At 41.4% G+C, this 24,262-nt stretch overlaps 2 protein-coding genes and 1 long non-coding RNA gene across 3 annotated transcripts in view; all 3 read left to right on the top strand.

Moving 5' to 3' along the window:
* Window positions 1-991: 991 nt before the first annotated feature.
* gng4 (G protein subunit gamma 4) lies at window positions 992-14,682 on the top strand. The gene is made up of 3 exons (XM_014157918.2): window positions 992-1,531; window positions 3,145-3,252; window positions 12,882-14,682. The coding sequence occupies exons 2-3, from the start codon at window positions 3,154-3,156 to the stop codon at window positions 13,008-13,010; spliced, it is 228 nt and encodes a 75-aa protein (XP_014013393.1). The 5' UTR covers window positions 992-1,531; window positions 3,145-3,153; the 3' UTR covers window positions 13,011-14,682.
* A 2,449-nt stretch (window positions 14,683-17,131) lies between these two features.
* On the top strand, window positions 17,132-19,563 carry LOC106578769 (uncharacterized). Its single transcript, XR_001322516.1, has 2 exons — window positions 17,132-17,196; window positions 17,339-19,563. It is a non-coding gene; the product is annotated as an uncharacterized lncRNA (long non-coding RNA).
* A 1,786-nt stretch (window positions 19,564-21,349) lies between these two features.
* The window catches only part of b3galnt2 (beta-1,3-N-acetylgalactosaminyltransferase 2), a 28,537-nt gene continuing 25,624 nt past the window's right edge, over window positions 21,350-24,262 (top strand). The window contains exon 1 of the mRNA XM_014157917.2: window positions 21,350-21,613. Within this exon, the coding sequence (XP_014013392.1) occupies window positions 21,511-21,613 (103 nt within the window). The 5' untranslated portion in view covers window positions 21,350-21,510. The remainder of the gene's footprint in view (window positions 21,614-24,262) is intronic.

The following is a 24,262-nucleotide window of genomic DNA, read 5'->3' on the forward strand; positions in this document are numbered from 1 at the left end:
GCCAATTGCACACTCCCTCAAAACTGCACATTTTAGAGTGGTCTTTTATTGTCCCCCAGCACAAGGTGCACCTGTGTAATGATCATGCTGTTTAATCAGCTTTTTGATATGCCACACTCGTCAGGTGGATGGATTATCTTGGCAAAGGAGAAATTCTCACTTAACAGGGATGTAAACATATTGTACATATGGAACATTTCAGGGATCTTTTATCTCAGCTCATGAAACCAACACTTTACATGTTGCGTTTATCTATATTTTTTCAGTATATTTTAAATGCTATATTGATATTAAAGGTAGCAATTACATGACAAGGGAAAAACATTCCCACCATTTTCATTGTCAATAATTACATTTAGTCCATATTCTTGATACATAATGTTATTAGACTCACTGGACTGAGACCACATAATCACCCATAATGTCGCTGCTAATAGCTCTATATTAAAAAATACTGTTATTGAAGAAAGATTAAATTATTAAAATGTAAATTCATTATAATTTCTATACACTTTCTACCTGGTTTAAATCGTTTAACTTCAGACTAGATGATTATTTTTTATTCCGACACCTCCCGATCAATCAGTAGAGAATTGCTGCAGGGGACCGTCTGACTCCACCACACAAAGAGAGCAGCATATCAGACCTATTAAAATAATGAAAACCTTCCCTCCCTCCCCATTTTCTGACCACCAGACTTCTATATAACGTCCCAAATGGCAACCTGTTCCCTATATAGTGCACTATAATTTAGTATATAGGGTGCCATTTGGTATGCATATCTCACATATTATTATTATTATTATTATTATTATGAATGGGAATAAGGGGTGGTTTTATCTGATTGTTGTGTAAGTTTTGTGGCCTCTGATTCAGCGAGTTTCCTGACTGCCGTTCCCTTTCCTAGAAGGACCAACATGGGAAACCCACGATGATGTCAAAGCGGTTCAAACCGGGATTCCTCTCCCGTCCCCAGCGCGCTCTGCTCTGTTTCTCTACAGCAATACTGAGGCAAATAGAAAATGCGGCAGGTGCCATTTTCACACGCATGGGTGTAGAAGTGAGGTACTAATAGTTGAGGAAAGATGGACGGTGTTCATTTAGGAATTTCATCCACAATACAGTACAAGCAAACACAGCATATTTCCTTGTCATTAGCGAGGTCTCCCCCCAGCTGCTAGACTACTGATGGGACTCTGACTCTGACAGTACAGACGGACCCAACGCGACCGCGACACAACCATCCCTCCTAAAACGGAATATGCGTAAACGCGCGGCACATTTTGGGGAGAGACGCCGCACAGTCACAGCAAGCGACTAATGAGACAATAGCCTATTTCTCACCATCAACAAAAATACAGATCGTGCTTCGTGGTCGGTCATCATTCCATCCTGTCTGGAACGTTCCGGGGTTTCCTTTTCGAGACCGTTCATCCCCCCCCCCCCCGGTGTGATATTTGACAGGTCTCTTTGTTGGGTGGAGTCAAGTCCGGAATTGTCGATATTGGAATCATCACTGGCATAATTTCAGGTGGGTGAAACAAACCGCGTTCTTTACGCTCTTGTTTTCATGGTTATACTCCTACAGGCGTTACATGTTCAAATATTGCATGTGAATTTTGAAATGTTAATGATGAGATATGAGTGGGTTGTCGCTTATTGGCCTTTAAAGTATTTTAGAATCATTGTAGGCTAAGGAAGGGCGAGTGTCTGTTTCTTTTTAGAGGAACATAGCCCATATTGCCATGTTGATAACCGTTTGCAGCGCCTCAGCTGCACTGTTAGATAGGTCGAATGAGTCCCATAATAAGCCCTGTAATTAAACCTATGTTTAGTGTTTATAGTGTCCGGATATAAATGTGTGTGTGTGTACGCGGTGGTTCGGGTTAGGTTATCAAACCGTAGATGATGACCGGGTCTGTAAACAACGTTATCGGTTAGCACCGGGTTATAACGGGCTGTGTTGGGCGCACCCACCCTGGAAAATAATTACATTCAATAACCTAGTAGCCTAGTCTCTCTCTAGTACCCAACCCCGGCCGCGGTAATGCTGGGCCAAGAAGGCCCTCTTAAAAAAAAAAAAAAACTATACATTATGCTGAATAGACAGACGACTCCACCTCAAAATATCTGGCCTTTATTTCCAAATATCAATCGAGAAAAGGGATTCCACTAAGACGGTATATCGAGCAGCGGGGGCTCAGTGAGGGTGAGCTGAATGTATTGTGTACAAATAGGACATTTGTTTTCCCAGTCATGATGGTGATGAACATCCCTGTAATGTAGGATGGGCTGCTCTGTAGGCAGCAACACCAGGCGGAAGAACCAAGCCCACTCTAGTCAGACTGTACACTATATCTAACTACCTGGGAATGAAATAGGCCTATCTTTCTGATGGGGATGCAGGATTCACCAATAGGCCAGTATTTTCCAGTGTCTTCCTCACTAAACACTAGCAGTAGCTACATCTCAGCATCAATCACTGGGTTTGTGGGACTGTGGGATATTCTGTGTTAGCAGCGACTGTGGGAGTGTTTTTATTATTTATTGGATCTACCCTCTGACTAACAATATTTACTATGCATTTAGGAATAACTCAATGTGGGATGGAGACAGTCAGGCAGACCTGCAGACACTCGTGTTTCTTTCCTATCACTCAGTCAATGATAGATTAAATCACATAGTAACATGGTTTGAACAACAGTAGGGGAACAACGGTCAATCACTAAATACATTTCCAATGTGTACAGCCATAGCAGTTATTTCGGTCTCGAAACAGGCTATGAATGTCAGACCTCTTGGCTCCATGTCTTCAAGATATTCAACCAACTCTTAGGAAGTTTTATGGTTCTGGCTTCATCAGTCATATTTCTACTCAACCCCAATATTATCATCAACACCTAGGCAATGTTCCTCAGGTGGTTTGGTCACATTCCTAATGTGTGATTGGAAATTGAGTTCAGAATCACAAATATCACCTAGGTTTTTTTTGTTTACCTGGTGTTTTATCTTTATTGCCCGTGAATTAAAATTTGCAGCCAACAGCGCACAGACACACACACACGGGACGACACATGCACACACACGTACATGCACCCCCCCCAAGCCTCTTGACCCCAACATCTCTTTGTGCTCCTATCCCAGGTCATCATCATGAAGGACGGTGTGGTTAACAACAGCACAGCCAGCATCTCCCACGCCAGGAAAGCTGTGGAACAGCTCAAGATGGAGGCATGTATGGACAGGATAAAGGTAAGTTAGTTTGTGGGTTGGAACTTATACAGCACAAATAAAAAAAAAACTGCTGAAATCATTACTACACAACAAACATAAGAGGATAAAAAACAAAAGTGACAGAAACTGAATAACTAAAAATCAACCTGAGGAAAAGCAAAGGTAAACATATGTTTTAAGATCTCTTGTCCACAGTTTCAGCCCCCCTCAGGTTCTCTGGCAGGCTATTCCAGAGGCTGGGGGCATAGTAACTATGCCTCTTGGTCCTCGGCTTTGGGATAGTTAGAAGGCCAGAGGACCTGAAGGACCTACTGGGTACATAACTTAAAAGCATGTCTGACATGTATTGAGGTGCACAATCATGGATTGATTTAAAAACCAATAGAAGAATCTTCAAATATATTCTAAAACTCACAGGCAGCCAGAGACCTTAAACCTGGTGTAATGTGTGCTCTCTGTCTGGTCTTGGTTAGTACCCATGCTGCAATAGTCTGTATGTTTTGCAGTTGACCAATGGCTTTCCTGGGTAGACCAGACAGGAGACCATTACAGTAGTCAAGCCTGCTTGTAATAAAAGCATGGATGAATCTCTTTGTATCAGCCTGAGAGAGAAACGGCAGCACCTTGGCAATGTTCCTCAGGTGGTTTGGTCACATTCCTAATGTGTGATTGGAAATTGAGTTCAGAATCTAAAATAACACCTAGGTTTTTTTTTTAATCTGGTGTTTTATCTTTATTGCCTGTGAATTAAAATGTGTGGCCAGATTCTCTCTCTGTGCTTTGGCTCCAATAATAAGTACCTCGGTCTTGTCTTTACTTAGCTAGAGGAAGTTGTGAGCCATCCAGGTATCTAAATCACTAATACAATCAAATAATTTATCTTTGGACATTTGGAACACCACGAGACATGTATTTTCTCTGAGTTATGTTCACCAAGGGTAACAAACTCTCAACCGGTTAAATAGGTCCGGAACCCATTTAGAACTGGACCAGAGAGGCCAACCCACCTCTCCAGTCTGTCCAGAAGGACATCATGGTCAACCATATTGAATGCAGCACTACAATCAAATAGTACAAGGACAGAGAGTCTCTGTGTTGGCTCTAGGATCATTTACCACTTTAACTAAGACTGTCTCTGTGTTGGCTCTAGGATCATTTACCACTTTAACTAAGGCTGTCTCTGTGTTGGCTCTAGGATCATTTACCACTTTAACTAAGGCTGTCTCTGTGTTGGCTCTAGGATCATTTACCACTTTAACTAAGGCTGTCTCTGTGTTGGCTCTAGGATCATTTACCACTTTAACTAAGGCTGTCTCTGTGTTGGCTCTAGGATCATTTACCACTTTAACTAAGGCTGTCTCTGTGTTGGCTCTAGGATCATTTACCACTTTAACTAAGGCTGTCTCTGTGTTGGCTCTAGGATCATTTACCACTTTAACTAAGGCTGTCTCTGTGTTGGCTCTAGGATCATTTACCACTTTAACTAAGGCTGTCTCTGTGTTGGCTCTAGGATCATTTACCACTTTAACTAAGGCTGTCTCTGTGTTGGCTCTAGGATCATTTACCACTAACTAAGACTAGGGATCAGTTACTATATCACTAGGGATCAGTTACTATATCACTAGGGATCAGTTACTATATCACTAGGGATCAGTTACTATGTCACTAGGGATCAGTTACTATATCACTAGGGATCAGTTACTATACCACTCGGGATCACTAGGGATCAGTTACTATACCACTCGGGATCACTAGGGATCAGTTACTGTACCACTAGGGATCAGTTACTTCACCACTAGGGATCAGTTACTGTACCACTAGGGATCAGTTACTGTACCACTAGGGATCAGTTACTTCACCACTAGGGATCAGTTACTTCACCACTAGGGATCAGTTACTATACCACTAGGGATCAGTTACTGTACCAATAGGGATCAGTTGCTGTACCAATAGGGATCAGTTGCTGTACCACTAGGGATCAGTTGCTGTACCACTAGGGATCAGTTGCTGTACCACTAGGGATCAGTTGCTGTACCACTAGGGATCAGTTGCTGTACCACTAGGGATCAGTTGCTGTACCACTAGGGATCAGTTACTGTACCACCAGGGATCAGTTACTATATTACTAGGGATCAGTTACTGTACCACTAGGGATCAGTTACTGTACCACTATAACCCTCCTCTAACCTCCTGTCATGACGTTGCCCTCTTTGAGTATAGGGAGCACAGTTGACCCCCTCCCCCTTGCACCATCCCCCTACCTACCTCTCCCTACCCAGGCCCTGTGAAGGCGGTCGTAAAATTCTAAAGGAGAATGTCCTGCCGCATGGCCCAGTTGAGACAGAGAGGGGTTTCATAGAGAGACAAAGGAAATTTTTCCAACTCACAGAATTGGGGAACCGAACAACCTTTATGTTCTGGAGAAGGTATAAAAGATCGGTGAAGAATCCATCTACGAACTGGTCCGCTTGGTACAATTTTGTGATACCCATTGAAGACAATAGTACCATATTACCATACTAAGGTTTATATAAGAGCCTCAGCTATGGGACTTGCATCTAAATTGTTGTATACAATGATTTAATAAGATTAAAGCTATTTGGGATATGTTGAGAGGCTATGTACTGATGTTAATGTGATAGAATTGTATTTCTGTTCAAAGCTTAACTCAGTCATCGGCACGCCCCCAGGGACATAGACAAGACCTGGCGTCATGAGACAGCCTTTTTCTGTCATTCCGAATAAAACCCCCACCCAGATTTACTTTCTTCAGACCAGGCCTCCACTCCATTATGAGTTGGCCAATAGGTTTGACCATGTATTCCTCTACTGAACTTTAACCATACCACGTGGTTAACCTGTTAGGGCTAGGGGGCAGTATTGACACGGCTGGATAAAAAATGTACCCGATTTAATCTGGTTACTACTCATGCCCAGTAACTAGAATATGCATATAATTATTGGCTTTGGATAGAAAACACCCTAAAGTTTCTAAAACTGTTTGAATGGTGTCTGTGAGTATAACAGAACTCATATGGCAGGCAAAAACCTGAGAAGATTTCATGCAGGAAGTGGCCTGTCTGACAAGGTGTCGTTCTTCTTGTCTCTGTTTATTGAAGAGTGAGGATCTTAGCTGTCCCGTGACACTTCCTACGGCTGCCATAGGTTCTCAGAAGGCGGCAAAAAGCTGAATCGTGGCTTTGCAGGCTCTGGCTGAAAAAAAGTAGCGCGTTTGGGTAGTGGCTGGTTACAGTACTGTGAGACTCAGGCTCGTGCCCGCGTCGACCGAAAGCTTTGTTTTCTTTCCTCTGTTTAGCTAAATGGACATTCCCGGTCGGAATATTAGCACTTCTTTACGAGAAAAATGGCATAAAAATGGATTTTAAACAGCGGTTGACATGCTTCGAAGTACGGTAATGTAATATTTAGATTTTTTTTGTCACGAATTGTGCCATGCGCACGACCCTGATTTACCATTTCGGATAGTGTCTGGGACGCACGAACAAAACGCCGCTATTCGGATATAACGATGGATTATTTTGGACCAAACCAACATTTGTTATTGAAGTAGCAGTCCTGGGAGTGCATTCTGACGAAGACAACAAAAGGTAATCAAACTTTTATAATAGTAAATCTGATATTGGTGAGTGCTAAACTTGCCGGGTGTCTAAATAGCTAGCCCGTGATGGCTGGGCTGTGTACTTAGAATATTGCAAAATGTGCTTTCACCAAAAAGCTATTTTAAAATCGGACATATCGAGTGCATAGAGGAGTTCTGTATCTATAATTCTTAAAATAATTATTATGCTTTTTGTGAACGTTTATCGTGAGTAATTTAGTAAATTGTTAGTGAATTCGCCGGAAGTTTGCGGGGTATGCTAGTTCTGAACGTCACATGCTAATGTAAAAAGCTGGTTTTTGATATAAATATGAACTTGATTGAACAAAACATGCATGTATTGTATAACATAATGTCCTAGGGTTGTCATCTGATGAAGATCATCAAAGGTTAGTGCTGCATTTAGCTGTCTTCTGGGTTTTTGTGACATTATATGCTAGTTTGAAAAATGGGTGTCTGATTATTTCTGGCTTGGTACTCTGCTGACATAATCTAATGTTTTGCTTTCGTTGTAAAGCCTTTTTGAAATCGGACAGTGTGGTTAGATTAACGAGAGTCTTGTCTTTAAATAGCTGTAAAATAGTCATATGTTTGAGAAATTGAAGTAATAGCATTTCAAAGGTTTTGAAAATCGCGCCACAGGATTCAACTGGCTGTTACGTAGGTGGGACGAATTCGTCCCGCCTGCCCCAGAGAGGTTAAACTATCGATACAGAATAAGAACAAGTCTTTGATATTAACCTGTCTGGGAACGTGGGACGCTTGCGTCCCACCCTAGTCAACAGCCAGTGGAATCGCGTCGCGCGAAATACAAATACCTCTATATGCTATAACTTCAATTTCTCAAACATATGACTATTTTACACCATTTTATAGATACACCTCTCCTGAATCGAACGACATTGTCCGATTTCAAGAAGGCTTTACATCAAAAGCAAAACATTAGATTATGTTAGGAGAGTACCCTGCCAAAAAAAATCACACTGCCATTTCCAAAGCAACTAGCATGCATCACAAATACCCAAAACACAGCTAAATGCAGCACTAACCTTTGACAATCTTCATCAGATGACACTCCTAGGACATCATGTTACACAATACATGCATTTTTTGTTCGATAAAGTTCACATTTATATATAAAAACAGCATTTTACATCGGCGCGTGACGTTCAGAAAATATTTTCCCTCAAATGCTTCCGGTGAAACAGCGCTACAATTTACAAAATTACTATTCGAAAACATTGCTAAAATGTAATATTGTCATTCAAAGAATTATAGATTAACATCTCGTGAATGCAACCGCATTGCCAGATTTAAAAATAACTTTACTGGGAAATCACACTTAGCAATAAACGACGTGGTATGCTCTAGAAAAATAGGCTAGGCGATACATGTTAGCGCCATCTTGGAACCATCTAAAATCAAATATACTATTGTAAATATTCCCTTACCTTTGATTATCTTCATCAGAAGGCACTTCCAGGTATCCCAGGTCCACAACAAATGTAGTTTTGTTCGAAAAAGTTAATAATTTATGTCCCAATAGTTCCTTCTTGTTAGCGCGTTCCGAAGGCTGCTCATAATGTACTGAAGCGCGCGGGACTTGTCGTCACGAATGTGCAAAAAATATATATTTACTTTCGTTCAAACATGTCAAACGTTGTATAACATAAATCTTTAGGGCCTTTTTCAACCAGAGCTTCAATAATATTCAAGGCGGACGATTGCATTGTCTTACTAAACGTTTCGGAAAAAAAGGGTTCCCATGGGTGCCCGCGTCATAGTAGTAATGGCCCTCCCCCTGTGACCAACTTCCCAAGCCTCTCTTTGGGTCAGTTTCTACCATAGAAGACTCAAACCTCTTTGTAAAGACTGTTGACATCTAGTGGAAGCCTTAGGAAGTGCTAAATGATTAATAAGTCCCTGTGCGTTTCAATGGCAAAGGCTTGAAAGTGATTCCACACATCAGATTTCCACTTCCTGTTAGGATTTGTCTCAGGGTTTTGACTGCCATATGAGTTCTGTTATACTCACAGACACCATTCAAACAGTTTTAGAAACTTCAGAGTGTTTTCTATCCAAATCTACTAATTATATGCATATTCTAGTTACTGGGCAGGAGTAGTAACCAGATTAAATTGGGTATGTTTTTTATCCGGCCGTGCAAATACTGCCACCTATCCCCAACAGGTTATTAAGTACTAGTCTGCAGCTAGAATTCGGTATCATCGAATGTGAAGACCTACAAAACCTCCATTCTATAACGACATTAATGAATGTCACTTTGAAAGATCCATTCTAACCGAGAGAGCGAGAGAGAATTCGGACAAAACTCTCCAACAGAACAGAACTCTCCAACAAGGATCCCGACACACACTGAGCGTAAATATATGTTGATTGCAATTGTTCCCGAATTAGTGAGCGTTCATGTGCAAAGGCTTAGCATATCAATTGTTAATGATCTCTGTGTGCCTCCTCAGCTGCCCTTTTTGACCCTTTGTTTAAAAAGCTGCCATGCCGGTTTAGCCCACTAGGGCACATTCCTCTACCATTTCTTTGTAACGATAACTACTGTTTGTATGCTTTCTGTGAATTACTTAGTTTAGTAAATAAATGATATTAAGACAATTGATGTATGGATGACTTTTAGTAAAGACTGGGTTCGCGCAGATACAACAATTTACGACGTTTGGAATGAGACGGACGCGAGGTAAAATACACCATTTAAACCAGAAGAAAATCGGCCTATAATATAATATATAATGTTATAATATAGGAAAGTTATATTAGGAAAATTATAACTTTGTAATCTGAATATTTTCCTTGGTGCCCCGATCTCCTAGTTAATTACAGTTAAACGATGAATCAGTTTAATCGCGTAATAATAATAACAGGGAGTTATTTTGATAAACATGTCTTCAGTTAATGGTGCCCAAAAACACGACACTCCTGTCCAGTGGACTATAACCCTCCTCTAACCTCCTGCCCAGTGGACTATAACCCTCCTCTAACCTCCTGTCCAGTGGACTATAACCCTCCTCTCTAACCTCCTGCCCAGTGGACTATAACCCTCCTCTAACCTCCTGTCCAGTGGACTATAACCCTCCTCTCTAACCTCCTGTCCAGTGGACTATAACCCTCCTCTAACCTCCTGTCCAGTGGACTATAACCCTCCTCTAACCTCCTGTCCAGTGGACTATAACCCTCCTCTAACCTCCTGTCCAGTGGACTATAACCCTCCTCTAACCTCCTGTCCAGTGGACTATAACCCTCCTCTAACCTCCTGTCCAGTGGACTATAACCCTCCTCTAACCTCCTGTCCAGTGGACTATAACCCTCCTCTCTAACCTCCTGCCCAGTGGACTATAACCCTCCTCTAACCTCCTGTCCAGTGGACTATAACCCTCCTCTAACCTCCTGCCCAGTGGACTATAACCCTCCTCTAACCTCCTGTCCAGTGGACTATAACCCTCCTCTAACCTCCTGTCCAGTGGACTATAACCCTCCTCTAACCTCCTGTCCAGTGGACTATAACCCTCCTCTCTAACCTCCTGTCCAGTGGACTATAACCCTCCTCTAACCTCCTGTCCAGTGGACTATAACCCTCCTCTAACCTCCTGTCCAGTGGACTATAACCCTCCTCTCTAACCTCCTGTCCAGTGGACTATAACCCTCCTCTCTAACCTCCTGTCCAGTGGACTATAACCCTCCTCTCTAACCTCCTGTCCAGTGGACTATAACCCTCCTCTCTAACCTCCTGTCCAGTGGACTATAACCCTCCTCTAACCTCAGGTCCAGTGGACTCTAACCTCCTGTCCAGTGGACTATAACCCTCCTCTCTAACCTCCTGTCCAGTGGACTATAACCCTCCTCTCTAACCTCCTGTCCAGTGGACTATAACCCTCCTCTAACCTCCTGTCCAGTGGACTATAACCCTCCTCTCTAACCTCCTGTCCAGTGGACTATAACCCTCCTCTCTAACCTCCTGTCCAGTGGACTATAACCCTCCTCTAACCTCCTGTCCAGTGGACTATAACCCTCCTCTCTAACCTGCTGTCCAGTGGACTATAACCCTCCTCTCTAACCTCCTGTCCAGTGGACTATAACCCTCCTCTCTAACCTCCTGTCCAGTGGACTATAACCCTCCTCTAACCTCAAGTCCAGTGGACTATAACCCTCCTCTAACCTCCTGTCCAGTGGACTATAACCCTCCTCTCTAACCTGCTGTCCAGTGGACTATAACCCTCCTCTCTAACCTCCTGTCCAGTGGACTATAACCCTCCTCTCTAACCTCCTGTCCAGTGGACTATAACCCTCCTCTCTAACCTCCTGTCCAGTGGACTATAACCCTCCTCTAACCTCAAGTCCAGTGGACTATAACCCTCCTCTCTAACCTCCTGTCCAGTGGACTATAACCCTCCTCTAACCTCAGGTCCAGTGGACTCTAACCTCCTGTCCAGTGGACTATAACCCTCCTCTAACCTCCTGTCCAGTGGACTATAACCCTCCTCTAACCTCCTGTCCAGTGGGCTATAACCCTCCTCTAACCTTCTGTCCAGTGGACTATAACCCTCCTCTAACCTCCTGTCCAGTGGACTATAACCCTCCTCTAACCTCCTGTCCAGTGGACTATAACCCTCCTCTCTAACCTCCTGTCCAGTGGACTATAACCCTCCTCTCTAACATCCTGTCCAGTGGACTATAACCCTCCTCTAATCTCCTGTCCAGTGGACTATAACCCTCCTCTAATCTCCTGTCCAGTGGACTATAACCCTCCTCATACCTCCTGTCCAGTGGGCTATAACCCTCCTCTAACATCCTGTCCAGTGGGCTATAACCCTCATCTAACCTCCTGTCCAGTGGACTATAACCCTCCTCTAACCTCCTGCCCAGTGGACTATAACCCTCCTCTCTAACCTCCTGCCCAGTGGACTATAACCCTCCTCTCTAACCTCCTGTCCAGTGGACTATAACCCTCCTCTAACCTCCTGTCCAGGCATTAGGGTTAGCAGTGTGGTGAAGGTTAGGCATTAGGGTTAGCAGTGTGGTTAGGCATTAGGGTTAGCTGTGTGGTTAAGGTTAGGCATTAGGGTTAGCTGTGTGGTTAAGGTTAGGCATTAGGGTTAGCTGTGTGGTTAAGGTTAGGCATTAGGGTTAGCTGTGTGGTTAAGGTTAGGCATTAGGGTTAGCTGTGTGGTTAGGCATTAGAGTTAGCAGTGTGTTTAAGGTTAGGCATTAGGGTTAGCTGTGTGGTTAGGCATTAGGGTTAGCTGTGTGGTTAAGGTTAGGGTTAGCAGTGTGGTTAAGGTTAGGGTTAGCTGTGTGGTTAGGGTTCAGGTTAGCAGTGTGGTTAAGGTTAGGGTTAAGGTTAGCAGTGTGGTTAGGGTTAGCAGTGTGGTTAGGGTTAGCAGTGTGGTTAGGGTTAGCTGTGTGGTTAGGGTTAGCTGTGTGGTTAGGGTTAGGGTTAGCAGTGTGGTTAAGGTTAGGCGTTAGGGTTAGCAGTGTGGTTAAGGTTAGGTGTTAGGGTTAGCAATGTGGTTAGGGTTCAGGTTAGCACTGTGGTTAAGGTTAGGTGTTAGGGTTAGCAGTGTGGTTAGGGTTCAGTTTAGCAGTGTCATTCAGGTTAGGGTTCAGGTTAGCAGTGTGGTTAAGGTTAGGTGTTAGGGTTAGCAGTGTGGTTAAGGTTAGGGTTCAGGTTAGCAATGTGGTTAAGGTTAGGGTTCAGGTTAGGGTTCAGGTTAGCAGTGTGGTTAAGGTTAGGTGTTAGGGTTAGCAGTGTGGTTCAGGTTAGGGTTCAGGTTAGGGTTCAGGTTAGCAGTGTGGTTAAGGTTAGGTGTTAGGGTTAGCAGTGTTGTTAAGGTTATGTTTCAGGTTAGCAGTGTGGTTAAGGTTAGGTGTTAGGGTTAGCAGTGTGGTTAAGGTTAGGGTTCAGGTTAGGGTTCCGGTTCGGATATCACACCTGTTCGTTGCTATATCTTTAGCTCTGGTCTTTTACCATGGCAGATTCCTAACCATAATCCCCCCCCAGGTGTCCAAAGCAGCAGCGGACCTGATGGCGTATTGCGACGCCCACATACGTGAGGACCCCCTCATCGTGCCCGTGCCCGCCTCGGAGAACCCCTTCCGAGAGAAGAAGTTATTCTGCACCATCCTCTGATGCCCAGTAGGGGGCAGACCAGCCTTAGGTCGGGCCCTGGTTCAGGCGTGGAATAACGCCTGGCGTCTCCTCTTCTGTCTTCACCGTACCTGAAGCTAACAACACGCTGTGAACGTAACCAGGAAGTGACTGCCCTTTCAGCCTTGTAGTTTTTTATTTTTTTTCTAATGGTCTTCAAGTGCAAAAAAAAAACATGAAAATGTCCTTCATTAAAAAAATCTTCATGAAAAGGCATCTGATAGAAGTAAATTCATCCACAAACATGAATATAATTATACATATCACAAATGCTATGATATAATCTTGAAGCCCGTTGAAAAGATGGGGACAGTAAAGTGGAAGTGATCATTCCTTTCACAGTAAACTAACTTTACCACCACTGGCATAACATCTTACTTACTTACTTACTTACTTACTTACTTACTGTTGAATTGAAGTTGCCAGGTACACACTTGTTGTTGTTGATCAGCTCTGTCCCTAGAGGTTGAATGGTTGGGTGGGTTAGATACCTTTACATCTGGCAACCCAGTAAGCTTGTTTGAGTGTAAAAGTCCGACACCAGTTATTTGAGAATTTTTCCCTTTGGGGAAAACAATATTCCAAGTATAAATACATTAAAGTACAACAACAAAAATGTTTAAAAGAAAAATGTAGTTTTTTTTACATTTACATTTTCATTTGCATTTATATTTTCGTTTACATTTGCAAAATTCAAGATGGTCTAATGCAGCACTCTGTTATCAGCACTCTGTTATCAGCCTGCCCCCTTGCTTGAGGAAACAATAGAGGAGTAATTGAGGACAAAAAGAGAGGCACACCCCCATACTGTCATGAGGATACCTGGAGAACCTTTTGAGATATACCTTTTGTTAAGTAAATCATGTGATAAATGAGGTTCTAGGGAGGCTGGAGTGGGTCTTTTTAAAGTCTCCTGGGTCTTTTTAAAGTCTCCTATATCTTTGATAGGTTGGTTATTATTGTTTTGATTTGCAAAATTCTGGTAGCTTTCCTCATAAATGTGCAGGTTTTCCAGAAATCCTGCTTGGAAGATTCCTGGAGTTATGAGAGGAATACGCAGGAAATCAGTAATCCTCCAACAATGATTTCTGGAAAACCAGCGAATTTGTGGGAAAGTTCCCAGAATTTTGCAACCCTATTGTTGCTTATTTGTTGGTTGTTTGAGAACAGCCTTGATTAGTGCTTGATGAGATTGTTTTATTATCAACGTGTATTTTCTTTGATATTGCTAGATGATTTTATTTACATGTCTCAGGAAACAAACAAACAGTGGTATTTTTTTATTTGATATAGTCTTTAATCTTAAATGTTCTTTGAGTGTATACCCATAATTTTGTATATAGCATGTTAGTTCCCACTGTCCATTTCTCCATACCAACATAGCGCCCCACCGATACCAATCTAACTACCGTTTACTGTAGTATTAAACATCCTGCCTTTTGACAGGTTGATTAAAATAAGACAAGTTTTTAACCTTTGCCATATTATTTTTCTCTCAACACTCAATACACGGTTCTATTTTACAATATACACTTTTCTGAATACATACTCAATACTATAAACAATCTATACAGTAGCTGATGCTATGTGAGATGCCCAGGTAGTGTTAGATTTCATTTAGATTTCTTACATTTTATTTGTCTGGAAGTGCTTTGACAATTTAGGAAGAATGTGAATGTGTCTATATGAACATAAGTGTATATTTATTATGTTTTTCGGCCACAGGAACCCTGTGCTTGAGTCCCATCTGTTGATTCAGTGTATAGTGTGCCACATATCCCTTTCATATACAAACAAATCACCTTATTTTAACATGCCAGCTTTTTTATACCAGCTCTTTTGTATATCTGAAAGGGGTAGAGGGTAAAAAACAAGGAGAAATAAAACCCATCTAAAGACGTAGTCCTGATTTCTGCATTTTCACAGACCCTAACCAACATGCAGGTATCAGGTCTCTGTGAATGCTTCTCTGCTTTTTTTGCAGGTAAATTCATGAACACTTCCATTGTTTAACACCTCGCTAACTTGAAAGGCAAACAGCCCCCATGGTTTAACAACACAAAAACGTCTCCCAATTTGCCAGTTACCCACTGATATGTATTAAAGGGGTATCCGTGCAAGAAAGTGGTCATAAGGGGCTGTTTGAAAGGGGCTCATATAAACATTACCTTTTATTTTTTACAGGTAATATACCACGTCTTCTGTCTGAAATGGGTAAAAGAGATGGAATAGTTGCATCTCTATAGAGTACACTGTACACTATGGACAGCTGTCAACTCTGGGCCAAGCCATCTCATATACACCTGAGCCCCTGTTCACTATGTATGGTTAGACTCAGATGTAACATCCAACGAGCAGTTATATTCTAACCAGACAACTAAACATTAAGACACATTTTAAAGGCGTTACACAGTATACAGTTATTATACTACATATATATTACATCTCACCCTTACTTACTCCTCATCATATAGGATCTTACTACTGGTTTCCCCCAGGGTTCTGTACTAGGTCCTATTTAATGTCTCACTACTGGTGTCCCCCAGGGCTCTGTACTAGTTCCTCTTTAATGTCTCATTACTGGTGTCCCCCAGGGCTCTGTACTAGGTCCTATTTAATGTCTCACTACTGGTGTTCCCCAGGGCTCTGTACTAGGTCCTATTTATCCTCTCTAGGCTAGGCGGGACGAATTCGTCCCACCTACGTAACAGCCACGGCTATCCTGTGGCGCGATTTTCAAAACCTTAAAAATCCTATTACTTCAATTTCTCAAACATATGACTATTTTACAGCCGTTTAAAGATAAGACTCTCGTTAATCTAACCACACTGTCCGATTTCAAAAAGGCTTTACAACGAAAGCAAAACATTAGATTATGTCAGCAGAGTACCAAGCCAGAAATAATCAGACACCCATTTTTCAAGCCAGCATATAATGTCACCAAAACCCAGAAGACAGCTAAATGCAGCACTCACCTTTGATGATCTTCATCAGATGACAACCCTAGGACATTATGTTATACAATACATGCATGTTTTGTTCAATCAAGTTCATATTTATATCAAAAACCAGCTTTTTACATTAGCATGTGACGTTCAGAACTAGCATACCCCCGCAAACTTCCGGGGAATTCGCTAACATTTTACTAAATTACTCACGATAAACGTTCACAAAAAGCATAACAATTATTTTAAGAATTATAGATACAGACCTCCTCTATGCACTCGATATGTCCGATTTTAAAATAGCTTTTGGTGAAAGCACATTTTGCAATATTCTAAGTACATAGCCCAGGCATCACGGGCTCGCTATTTAGACACCCGGCAAGTTTAGCACTCACCATAATCATATTTACTATTATAAAAATGTCATTACCTTTTGTTGTCTTCGTCAGAATACACACCCAGGACAGCTACTTCAATAACAAATGTTGGTTTGGTCCAAAATAATCCATCGTTATATCCGAATAGCGGCGTTTTGTTCGTATGCGTTCCAGACACTATCCGAAATAGTAAAGAAGTGTCACGCGCTTGGCGCAATTCGTGACAATAAAATTCTAAGTATTCCATTACAGTACTTCGAAGCATGTCAACCGCTGTTTAAAATCAATTTTTACGACATTTTTCTCGTAGAAAAGCGATAATATTCCGACAGGGAATCTCCTTTTCGGCAAACAGAGGAAAAAATCCCAAAGGCGGGGGCGGTCGGGGTCACGCGCATAAGCTAGTGTCTCTTGATGGGCCACTTGAGAAAGGCGATAATGTGTTTCAGCCTGGGGCTGGAATGACGACATTCTGTTTTTTCCCGGGCTCTGAGAGCCTATGGAAGACGTGGGAAGTGTCACGTTAGAGCAGAGATCCTTAGTAAATGATAGAGATGGAAAAGAAGTTCAACAAATGGTCAGACAGGCCACTTCCTGTAAAGGAATCTCTCAGGTTTTGACCTGCCATTTGAGTTCTGTTATACTCACAGACACCATTCAAACAGTTTTAGAAAATTTAGGGTGTTTTCTATCCATATGTAATAAGTATATGCATATTCTCGTTACTGGGTAGGAGTGGTAACCAGATTAAATCGGGTATGTTTTTTATCCAGCCGTGTCAATACTGCCCCCTAGCCCTAACAGGTTAATGTCTCACTACTGGTGTCCCCCAGGGCTCTGTACTAGGTCCTCTAATATCTCATTACTGGTGTCCCCCAGGGCTCTGTACTAGGTCCTCTTTAGTGTCTCACTACTGGTTTCCCCCAGGGTTCTGTACTAGGTCCTATTTAATGTCTCACTACTGGTGTCCCCCAGGGCTCTGTATTAGGTCCTCTAATATCTCATTACTGGTGTCCCCCAGGGCTCTGTACTAGGTCCTCTTTAATGTCTCATTACTGGTGTCTCTCAGGGCTCTGTACTAGGTCCTCTTTAATCTATCCTACATCAATCTGATGCCAAACCAGTCTATCCTGCTTTAACTGCAGAACATAAACATTTTGCCCAAAGCCGTCTGATATATTGAACTTTACTATTTTGACATCACTTTTCTATGTTGTTTATTCCTTTGTTTTATTATAAACCACTTCATTTGTTTCCTGAGCCTGTTTCTTTTTCCTATCTATATGTTGCCTGTTCTGTCCTGAGTGAGTGAATGAATGGCAAGTCTTCATACCATACAGCCAACCAACCCAAGGCCTGCATGTTTCTCTGTGCTCCATCCAGGTCTAGTATTGTTCAATTACGGTAACTTCACTAGGATTCCAGATTTCCTGCTGATTTCGGGAATCTTACAACTGGGATTTCGGGAAAACCTGGGAATTTTGGGAAGGTTACCGGAAATGTCTGACAGTCTCCTCGTTTGCCGACAGGGTGGAAGTATTTTAGAGGGTGCATCCGAAATGGCCCCCTATTTCCTATATTAGTGCACTACCAGGGCTCTGGTCAAAATAAGTGCACTATATAGGGAATAGGGTGCCATTTGGGACTTAGCCAGAGTGTGCAGTACAGTCAATCAGTGTGTAAGTCATCAATGGATGTAGGAGGCCTATTCTCTACGACACTGTCAACCCAAAGGCTTTTATTTTTTTTTCAAAAAGCACAATGTGTCAAAACATTTCCTGTTTGTGGTGGTAGATACCTATTTAGCACATTTTTACAAAAACAAATAAAAAAATATTCTTATTATTAGTTGTGTTTATTATTATTATTGTAATATATATGTGGCACAGCACTGACAATGACAACATCATGGTGTGTAGTGCTACTGATTTGGAGATTGTATGATACTTAGGTTTAAACCATTTATAAAATGTGTGATTGATACTCCTGAGTATTTTTTAACAAAAACGAATATAAGGGTCTGTTTACATGTTATATGATCCCTTTTTATGGTTCAGGTTTTATCTGCTTCAAAACTTTAACATTCTGTAAAAAGGTTTCATCTGCTTCAAAACTTTAACATTCTGTAAAAAGTTTCATTTGCTTCAAAACTTTAACATTTTGTAAAAAGGTTTCATCTGCTTCAAAGCTTTACATTCTGCAAATAATCAAATTAAAACGTTTTTGTTTAGACTTGCAAAATTTGAATAATTTTTTCAAAATTCTCACATTTTCCAGAAGTCCTGGTTGTAAAATTCACAAAAGTAGGAGGGAATAAGCAGCAAATACAGACTTCACAAGGATTTCAGGAAAATCTGGGAATTTTTGGAAAGTTACCGGAATTTTGCAACCCTGTTTTTTTTTTGTCGTTGTTCTTGGTACTTTACAGTAGTAGCCTAGTGTTTCCTCATTAGGTATCATACATCTTTCCTAGCCTGCGTACCAGTCTGTTTGTACCATCCTGCCACTCTTTGGTACCCAAGCTACACAATTCCTTGAACTGTCCTAGAACTGTCACTGAAACCAGATATTGGACTTAACTCAGACTTTAGTTGTGTTTGTGTGAACTCTTCAGGGTCTCTAATCCAACAGACCTCAGTTAAAGGGTGGTGCCAAATTTGAACATGAAACATGGGCTATGTCCCAAATGGCACCCTATTCCCTACAATAGTGCACTACTTTAGACCCAGAGCCCTATGTCGTGCCCTATGGGCCCTGGTCAAAATAGTGCACTATAAAGGGAATAGGGTGCCATTTGGGACACAAACATGGATTTCATGTCTCAAACATGAACTTTGCACGGATTTATTTCTGACTGAGGAATCTTATGATGGGAAATATTGCCTATTTTAATGTCTTTGTTCCAAAATGGCACCTTATTCCCTATGGGCCCTGGTCAAAATGCACCTTATTCCCTATGGGCCCTGGTCAAAAACAGAGGACTATAAAGGGAATCGAGTGCCATTTGGGATCCAACAATGTATAGATTATGGGTGCTTTACTTAATGCACATATTGTGTAGAGATTTGGTTGCTTTACTTAAGGTTGTGTAGACGCGCAGCTGTACAAATCAATGGAATTACTTATTTTAAAAATAAAATGTATGAATTAATTGCAGGCTTTGTATTAACCCTCTAGCTGGATCAACATGAATTAAAGGAAATTGCAACCCAAGTGGTCTGTGGTCCCTTTTTCTATAATATATTTTATTATTTAAATTCATGCACAGTACCAGTCAAAAGTCTGGACACACCTACACATTCAAGGGTTTTTCTTTATTTTTACTATTTTCTACATTGTAGAATAGTGAAAACATAAACCTATGAAATAACACATATGGAATCAATGTAGTAACCAAAAAAAGTGTTAAACAAATCAAAATATATTTGAGATTTGAGATTCTTCAAAGTAGCCAACCTTTGCTTGATGACAGCTTTGCACACTTGTGGCATTCTCTCAACCAACTTCATGAGGTAGTCACCTGGAATACATTTCAATTAACAGGTGTGCCTTGTTAAATGTTAATTTGTGGAATGCGTTTGAGCCAATCAGTTGTGTTGTGACAAGGTCTGGATGGTATACAGAAGACAGCCCAATTTGGTAAAAGACCAACTCAATATTATGGCAAGAACAGCTCAAATAAGCAAAGAGAAATGACAGTCCATCATTACTTCAATACATGAAGGTCAGTCAATGCGGAAAATGTCAAGAACTTTGAACGTTACTTCAAGTGCAGTTGCAAAAACCATCGAGCACTATGATGAAACTGGTTCTCATGAGGACCGCCACAGGAAAGGAAGACCCAGAGTTACCTCTGCTGCAGAGGATAAGTTTATTAGAGTTAAATGCACCTCAGATTGCAGAGTTCAAGTAACAGACACATCTCAACATCAACTGTTCAGAGGAGACTGTGTGAATCAGGCCTTCATGGTCAAAATGCTGCAAAGAAACCACTAAAGGACACTAATAAGAAGAAGAGACTTGCTTGGGACAAGAAACATGAGCAATGGACATTAAACTTGTGGAAATCTGTCCTTGGTCTGATGAGTCCAAATTTGAGATATTTGGTTCCAACCGCCGTGTCTTTGTGAGAGTACGCTTTGGGAGTAGGTGAACGGATGATCTCCACATGTGTGGTTCCCAACGTGAAGCATGGAGGAGGGGGTGTGATGGTGTGGGGATGCTTTGCTGGTGACCCTCTTTGTGATTTATTTAGAATTCAAGGCACACTTAACCAGCATGGCTACCACAGCATTCTGCAGCGATAGGCCATCCCATCTGGTTTGGGCTTAGTGGGACTATCATTTGTTTTTCAACAGGACAATGACCCAAAACACACCTCCAGGCTGTGTAAAGGTTATTTGACCAAGGAGAGTGATGGAGTGCTGCATCAGATGACCTGGCCTCCACAATCACCCAACCTCAACCCAATTGAGTTGGACCGCAGAGTGAAGGAAAAGCAGCCAACAAGTGCTCAGCATATGTGGGAACTCCTTCAAGACTGTTGGAAAAGCATTCCAGGTGAAGCTGGTTGAGAGAATGCCAAGAGAGTGTGCAAAGGGTGGCTGCTTTGAAGAATCTAAAATATATTTTGATTTGTTTAACACTTGTTTTGGTTAATACATGATTTCATATGTGTTATTTCATAGTATTGATGTCTTAACTATTATTCTACAATGTATAAAATAGTAAAAATAAAGAAAAACCCTGGAATGAGTAGCTGTGTCCAAACTTTTGACTGGTACTGTATATACATGTAACAATACTAGCATTGCTTAAAGATCAGTAATATCCTACTACTGTATGTTGAAATCTCAATGATAAAATAAGATAACAGGGCAGCTCCCAGTTGCACAAATATTTTTTTGTTTTAGCGGCCTGTGGTGTAATGACTACAGTACTTCATATCCCAGAAAACATAGCGGTACGACGTCTGCACTTCCATTGGTTGAATGACCATCGTCATCAGAACAGGAGCGAGGTAGACATGAGACATTTAGCACAGAAATGTTCAGGAGGCACATACCGTTTTATGCTACACACAGATAACAACACACCACTACCGGACCCAGTTTATAGCCTTCTCGTTCACCGGTGGAGTCTCCACCGAGCGATCCGTCCATGCGAAGCCTAGTCTTGCTTCTAGTTCCGTGTGTTGTCGCGGTAGTGGTGCACTTCTGGTTGTGGACAAACAGAGCGACCATCACGTTGGAGACAGACTCTGGTACTGTATTGTTTTCATTTAGTCAACTTTTTCCTCTAGTTGTGTTGAAACCGCTCATTGGACTATACGGTGTTTAGTTGGACAAGAAAAGTATTAAACAATACTGGAAATGTTTATACTGTATTTTTGTCTCGTGGATTTCGGGACCATGTCTTTATAACTATTTAAATAGTGATGAGACCAGAATCACACTCACAAATTAAAAGGTTCCTGGAGTATCCTTTGGGGGTTCTTCAAATGGGGGAACACCTATAAGCTCTACAAATAACCCCTTTTAATGGATCCTCGAAGAACCTTTTGGGGTTAACTACCCCCCACCCCCCGCCTCCTATTATAGTTATTATTAATAATACCTACAACACCATATTTTAGTTCTCCGTTTTTATTATGATTTTAGTGGCAAAGCAGAATAAAACAATCACAATAATGAGGTAAACTCCCAGTAGAGCCTCAAGTCTAATGGGTATATCCTCGACCGTGTTTGATGTCAATGTGTTGATGTTCTCCGTATCCATAGTCAGAATGATTTTTGCAGTGCATGTTAATTGAACAGGTTTCCTGTTTATATTCATCAGAGGTGTAGGGAAGGTGAAGTCTGTCAATTCAAAAAAAAAAGAGAGTAATTATACAGATGTTTAATGAAACATGCACACAACAGTATTCATACCTTGGTTTTTGTGGTGAATGTGAAACTGTTTTGATAATGGGTTTTCATACACATACTTGTCCATAATGTAGAGGACTATGGGATATTAATTGAAGAGGTAAGGAAGGAGGATGGTAAATGTGATCTGCATAGCATACCAATGGACATACCTTAGTATGCCTCCTCGTCTGTATACCTACAGACACAAAAGTGAGCAGTTCAGTCATCTGCACCAAATACAGCTAGCCTTCATCATATTCTTAACTCTTTGTTGATTGATATCCATTGAATTGTGTCCATTTGACTGTTTTTAGAAAGATTAGCACAAATATGAAAGAGATCACCACAAAACAATATTGATTTAAATCATATCAGGGATACACATTACCTTAAATTGAGATATTAAAAAAAATTTCAGTTAAGTGACTGCACCTGCTGTCAATGTAAATTTTTGTTGGGCAGTTAGGTTCCTGCAAAAAAAAACACCAGCTAACGAGGTTCCTCGATGAATCCCACCTCCTATGGGGTTCTTGGAAGAACCTTTTTAATGGCAATTTTCAGTGCAGAGAACCTTTTTAAGGTTCTTCAAAAGAACTTTGAGGATCTTAGAAGGACCCTTGTTGAACCCTGAATTTTTAGAGTGCAGTTCAACCACTTCTATAGAATGTGATATCTAGAATGAAATATCTACAACACAGCAATACCCATGATACTCTGCGGCAGAACCCCAATGTTAGGGTGTTGTACTTTTGTATTCCATGTTATAGAGAAGCTTGTCATGAACACACAATTTTCTTTCATGTGGATAGAATTTTTCCATTGCTGAGATCTTATTTTCAAACTGTTAGACAAGGTTTCAGACAGGTCAATGTTAATCCCTAGTCCAGGGCTAGGCAACCCTGTTCCTTCCGTGCCGCAGATACGTCATGATTTTGTTCTAACTAGGCACCACACCAGGGGTGCGTACAGTTCGCTTGAAAGTTTGCTACGTTGCGGAACGGTTTGTACTGAACAACACATTTTCCCCAAACGTTCTTGAACATATTTTGAGATACTGTACATTTGGTGGGTGTGCTGTGGTTTGAAGCAATGAGTGACGTTTTTAAAGGGCAGCGGTTCATTTGGAATTCACTACCCAACCTCTCCGTTTTTTATCTGGTTATTCAGTAAAGCATAGTTTCCACTCAATTAAACGTTATATTACGTTGTGATGTACTGAACGCAGCCCTGACCAACTGAGCTAATTGATCAGTTAAGTGATTGCAGAAATTCAACACACCTGGTCTTCCAGTTTTGGTTAAATCAAAAACATGAAGTGCCTACAGCACTCCCGGTCCTGGAGTGCTGCAGGCGCCAAATCACCGGTCTAGCTTCTTAAATTCAACACGTTTTGTCCAATATCTCAAGATAGGGTGGTCATATTGTTATGACATTTTCAGGGCTGATGTAGAACACATATTCAAATAAAAGTAAAAATGATACATTAAAATGCGGTATTATGCGAATTGGGCACTTAATATGCAAATCAGGAAGTATGGAATACAGTAATTTATGGTAGGTTAGTCATATTTTTTGTTATTGTCATTTCTTTCCACAAATAAAACATTGTACGTGACATCCAGACATAGCACATATACACCGTGTAATATTATCTCACAAGCTCCAGTACAGAACTAAATGGGTTCACAAGCTCCAGTATAGAACCAAATGGGTTCACAAGCTCCAGTACAGAACCAAATGGGTTCACAAGCTCCAGTACAGAACCAAATGGGTTCACAAGCTCCAGTACAGAACCAAATGGGTTCACAAGCAACAGTACAGAACCAAATGGGTTCGCAAGCAACAGTACAGAACCAAATGGGTTCGCAAGCAACAGTACAGAACCAAATGGGTTCACAAGCTCCAGTACAGAACCAAATGGGTTCACAAGCAACAGTACAGTACCAAATGGGTTCACAAGCTCCAGTCATCACCTCCCAGTCTTAGACACATGACAACTCAGA

Source organism: Salmo salar, chromosome ssa19, assembly GCF_905237065.1.
Source record: "Salmo salar chromosome ssa19, Ssal_v3.1, whole genome shotgun sequence".
NCBI classification, from domain to species: Eukaryota; Metazoa; Chordata; class Actinopteri; order Salmoniformes; family Salmonidae; genus Salmo; species Salmo salar.

Excerpts from the sequence above, each read along its gene's own strand:
- gng4 (XM_014157918.2), top strand. The coding sequence starts at position 3,154 with ATGAAGGACGGTGTGGTTAACAACAGCACAGCCAGCATCTCCCACGCC. Across the intron at positions 3,253-12,881 it reads CATGTATGGACAGGATAAAG|GTGTCCAAAGCAGCAGCGGA; the intron begins GTAAGTTAGTTT and ends ATCCCCCCCCAG.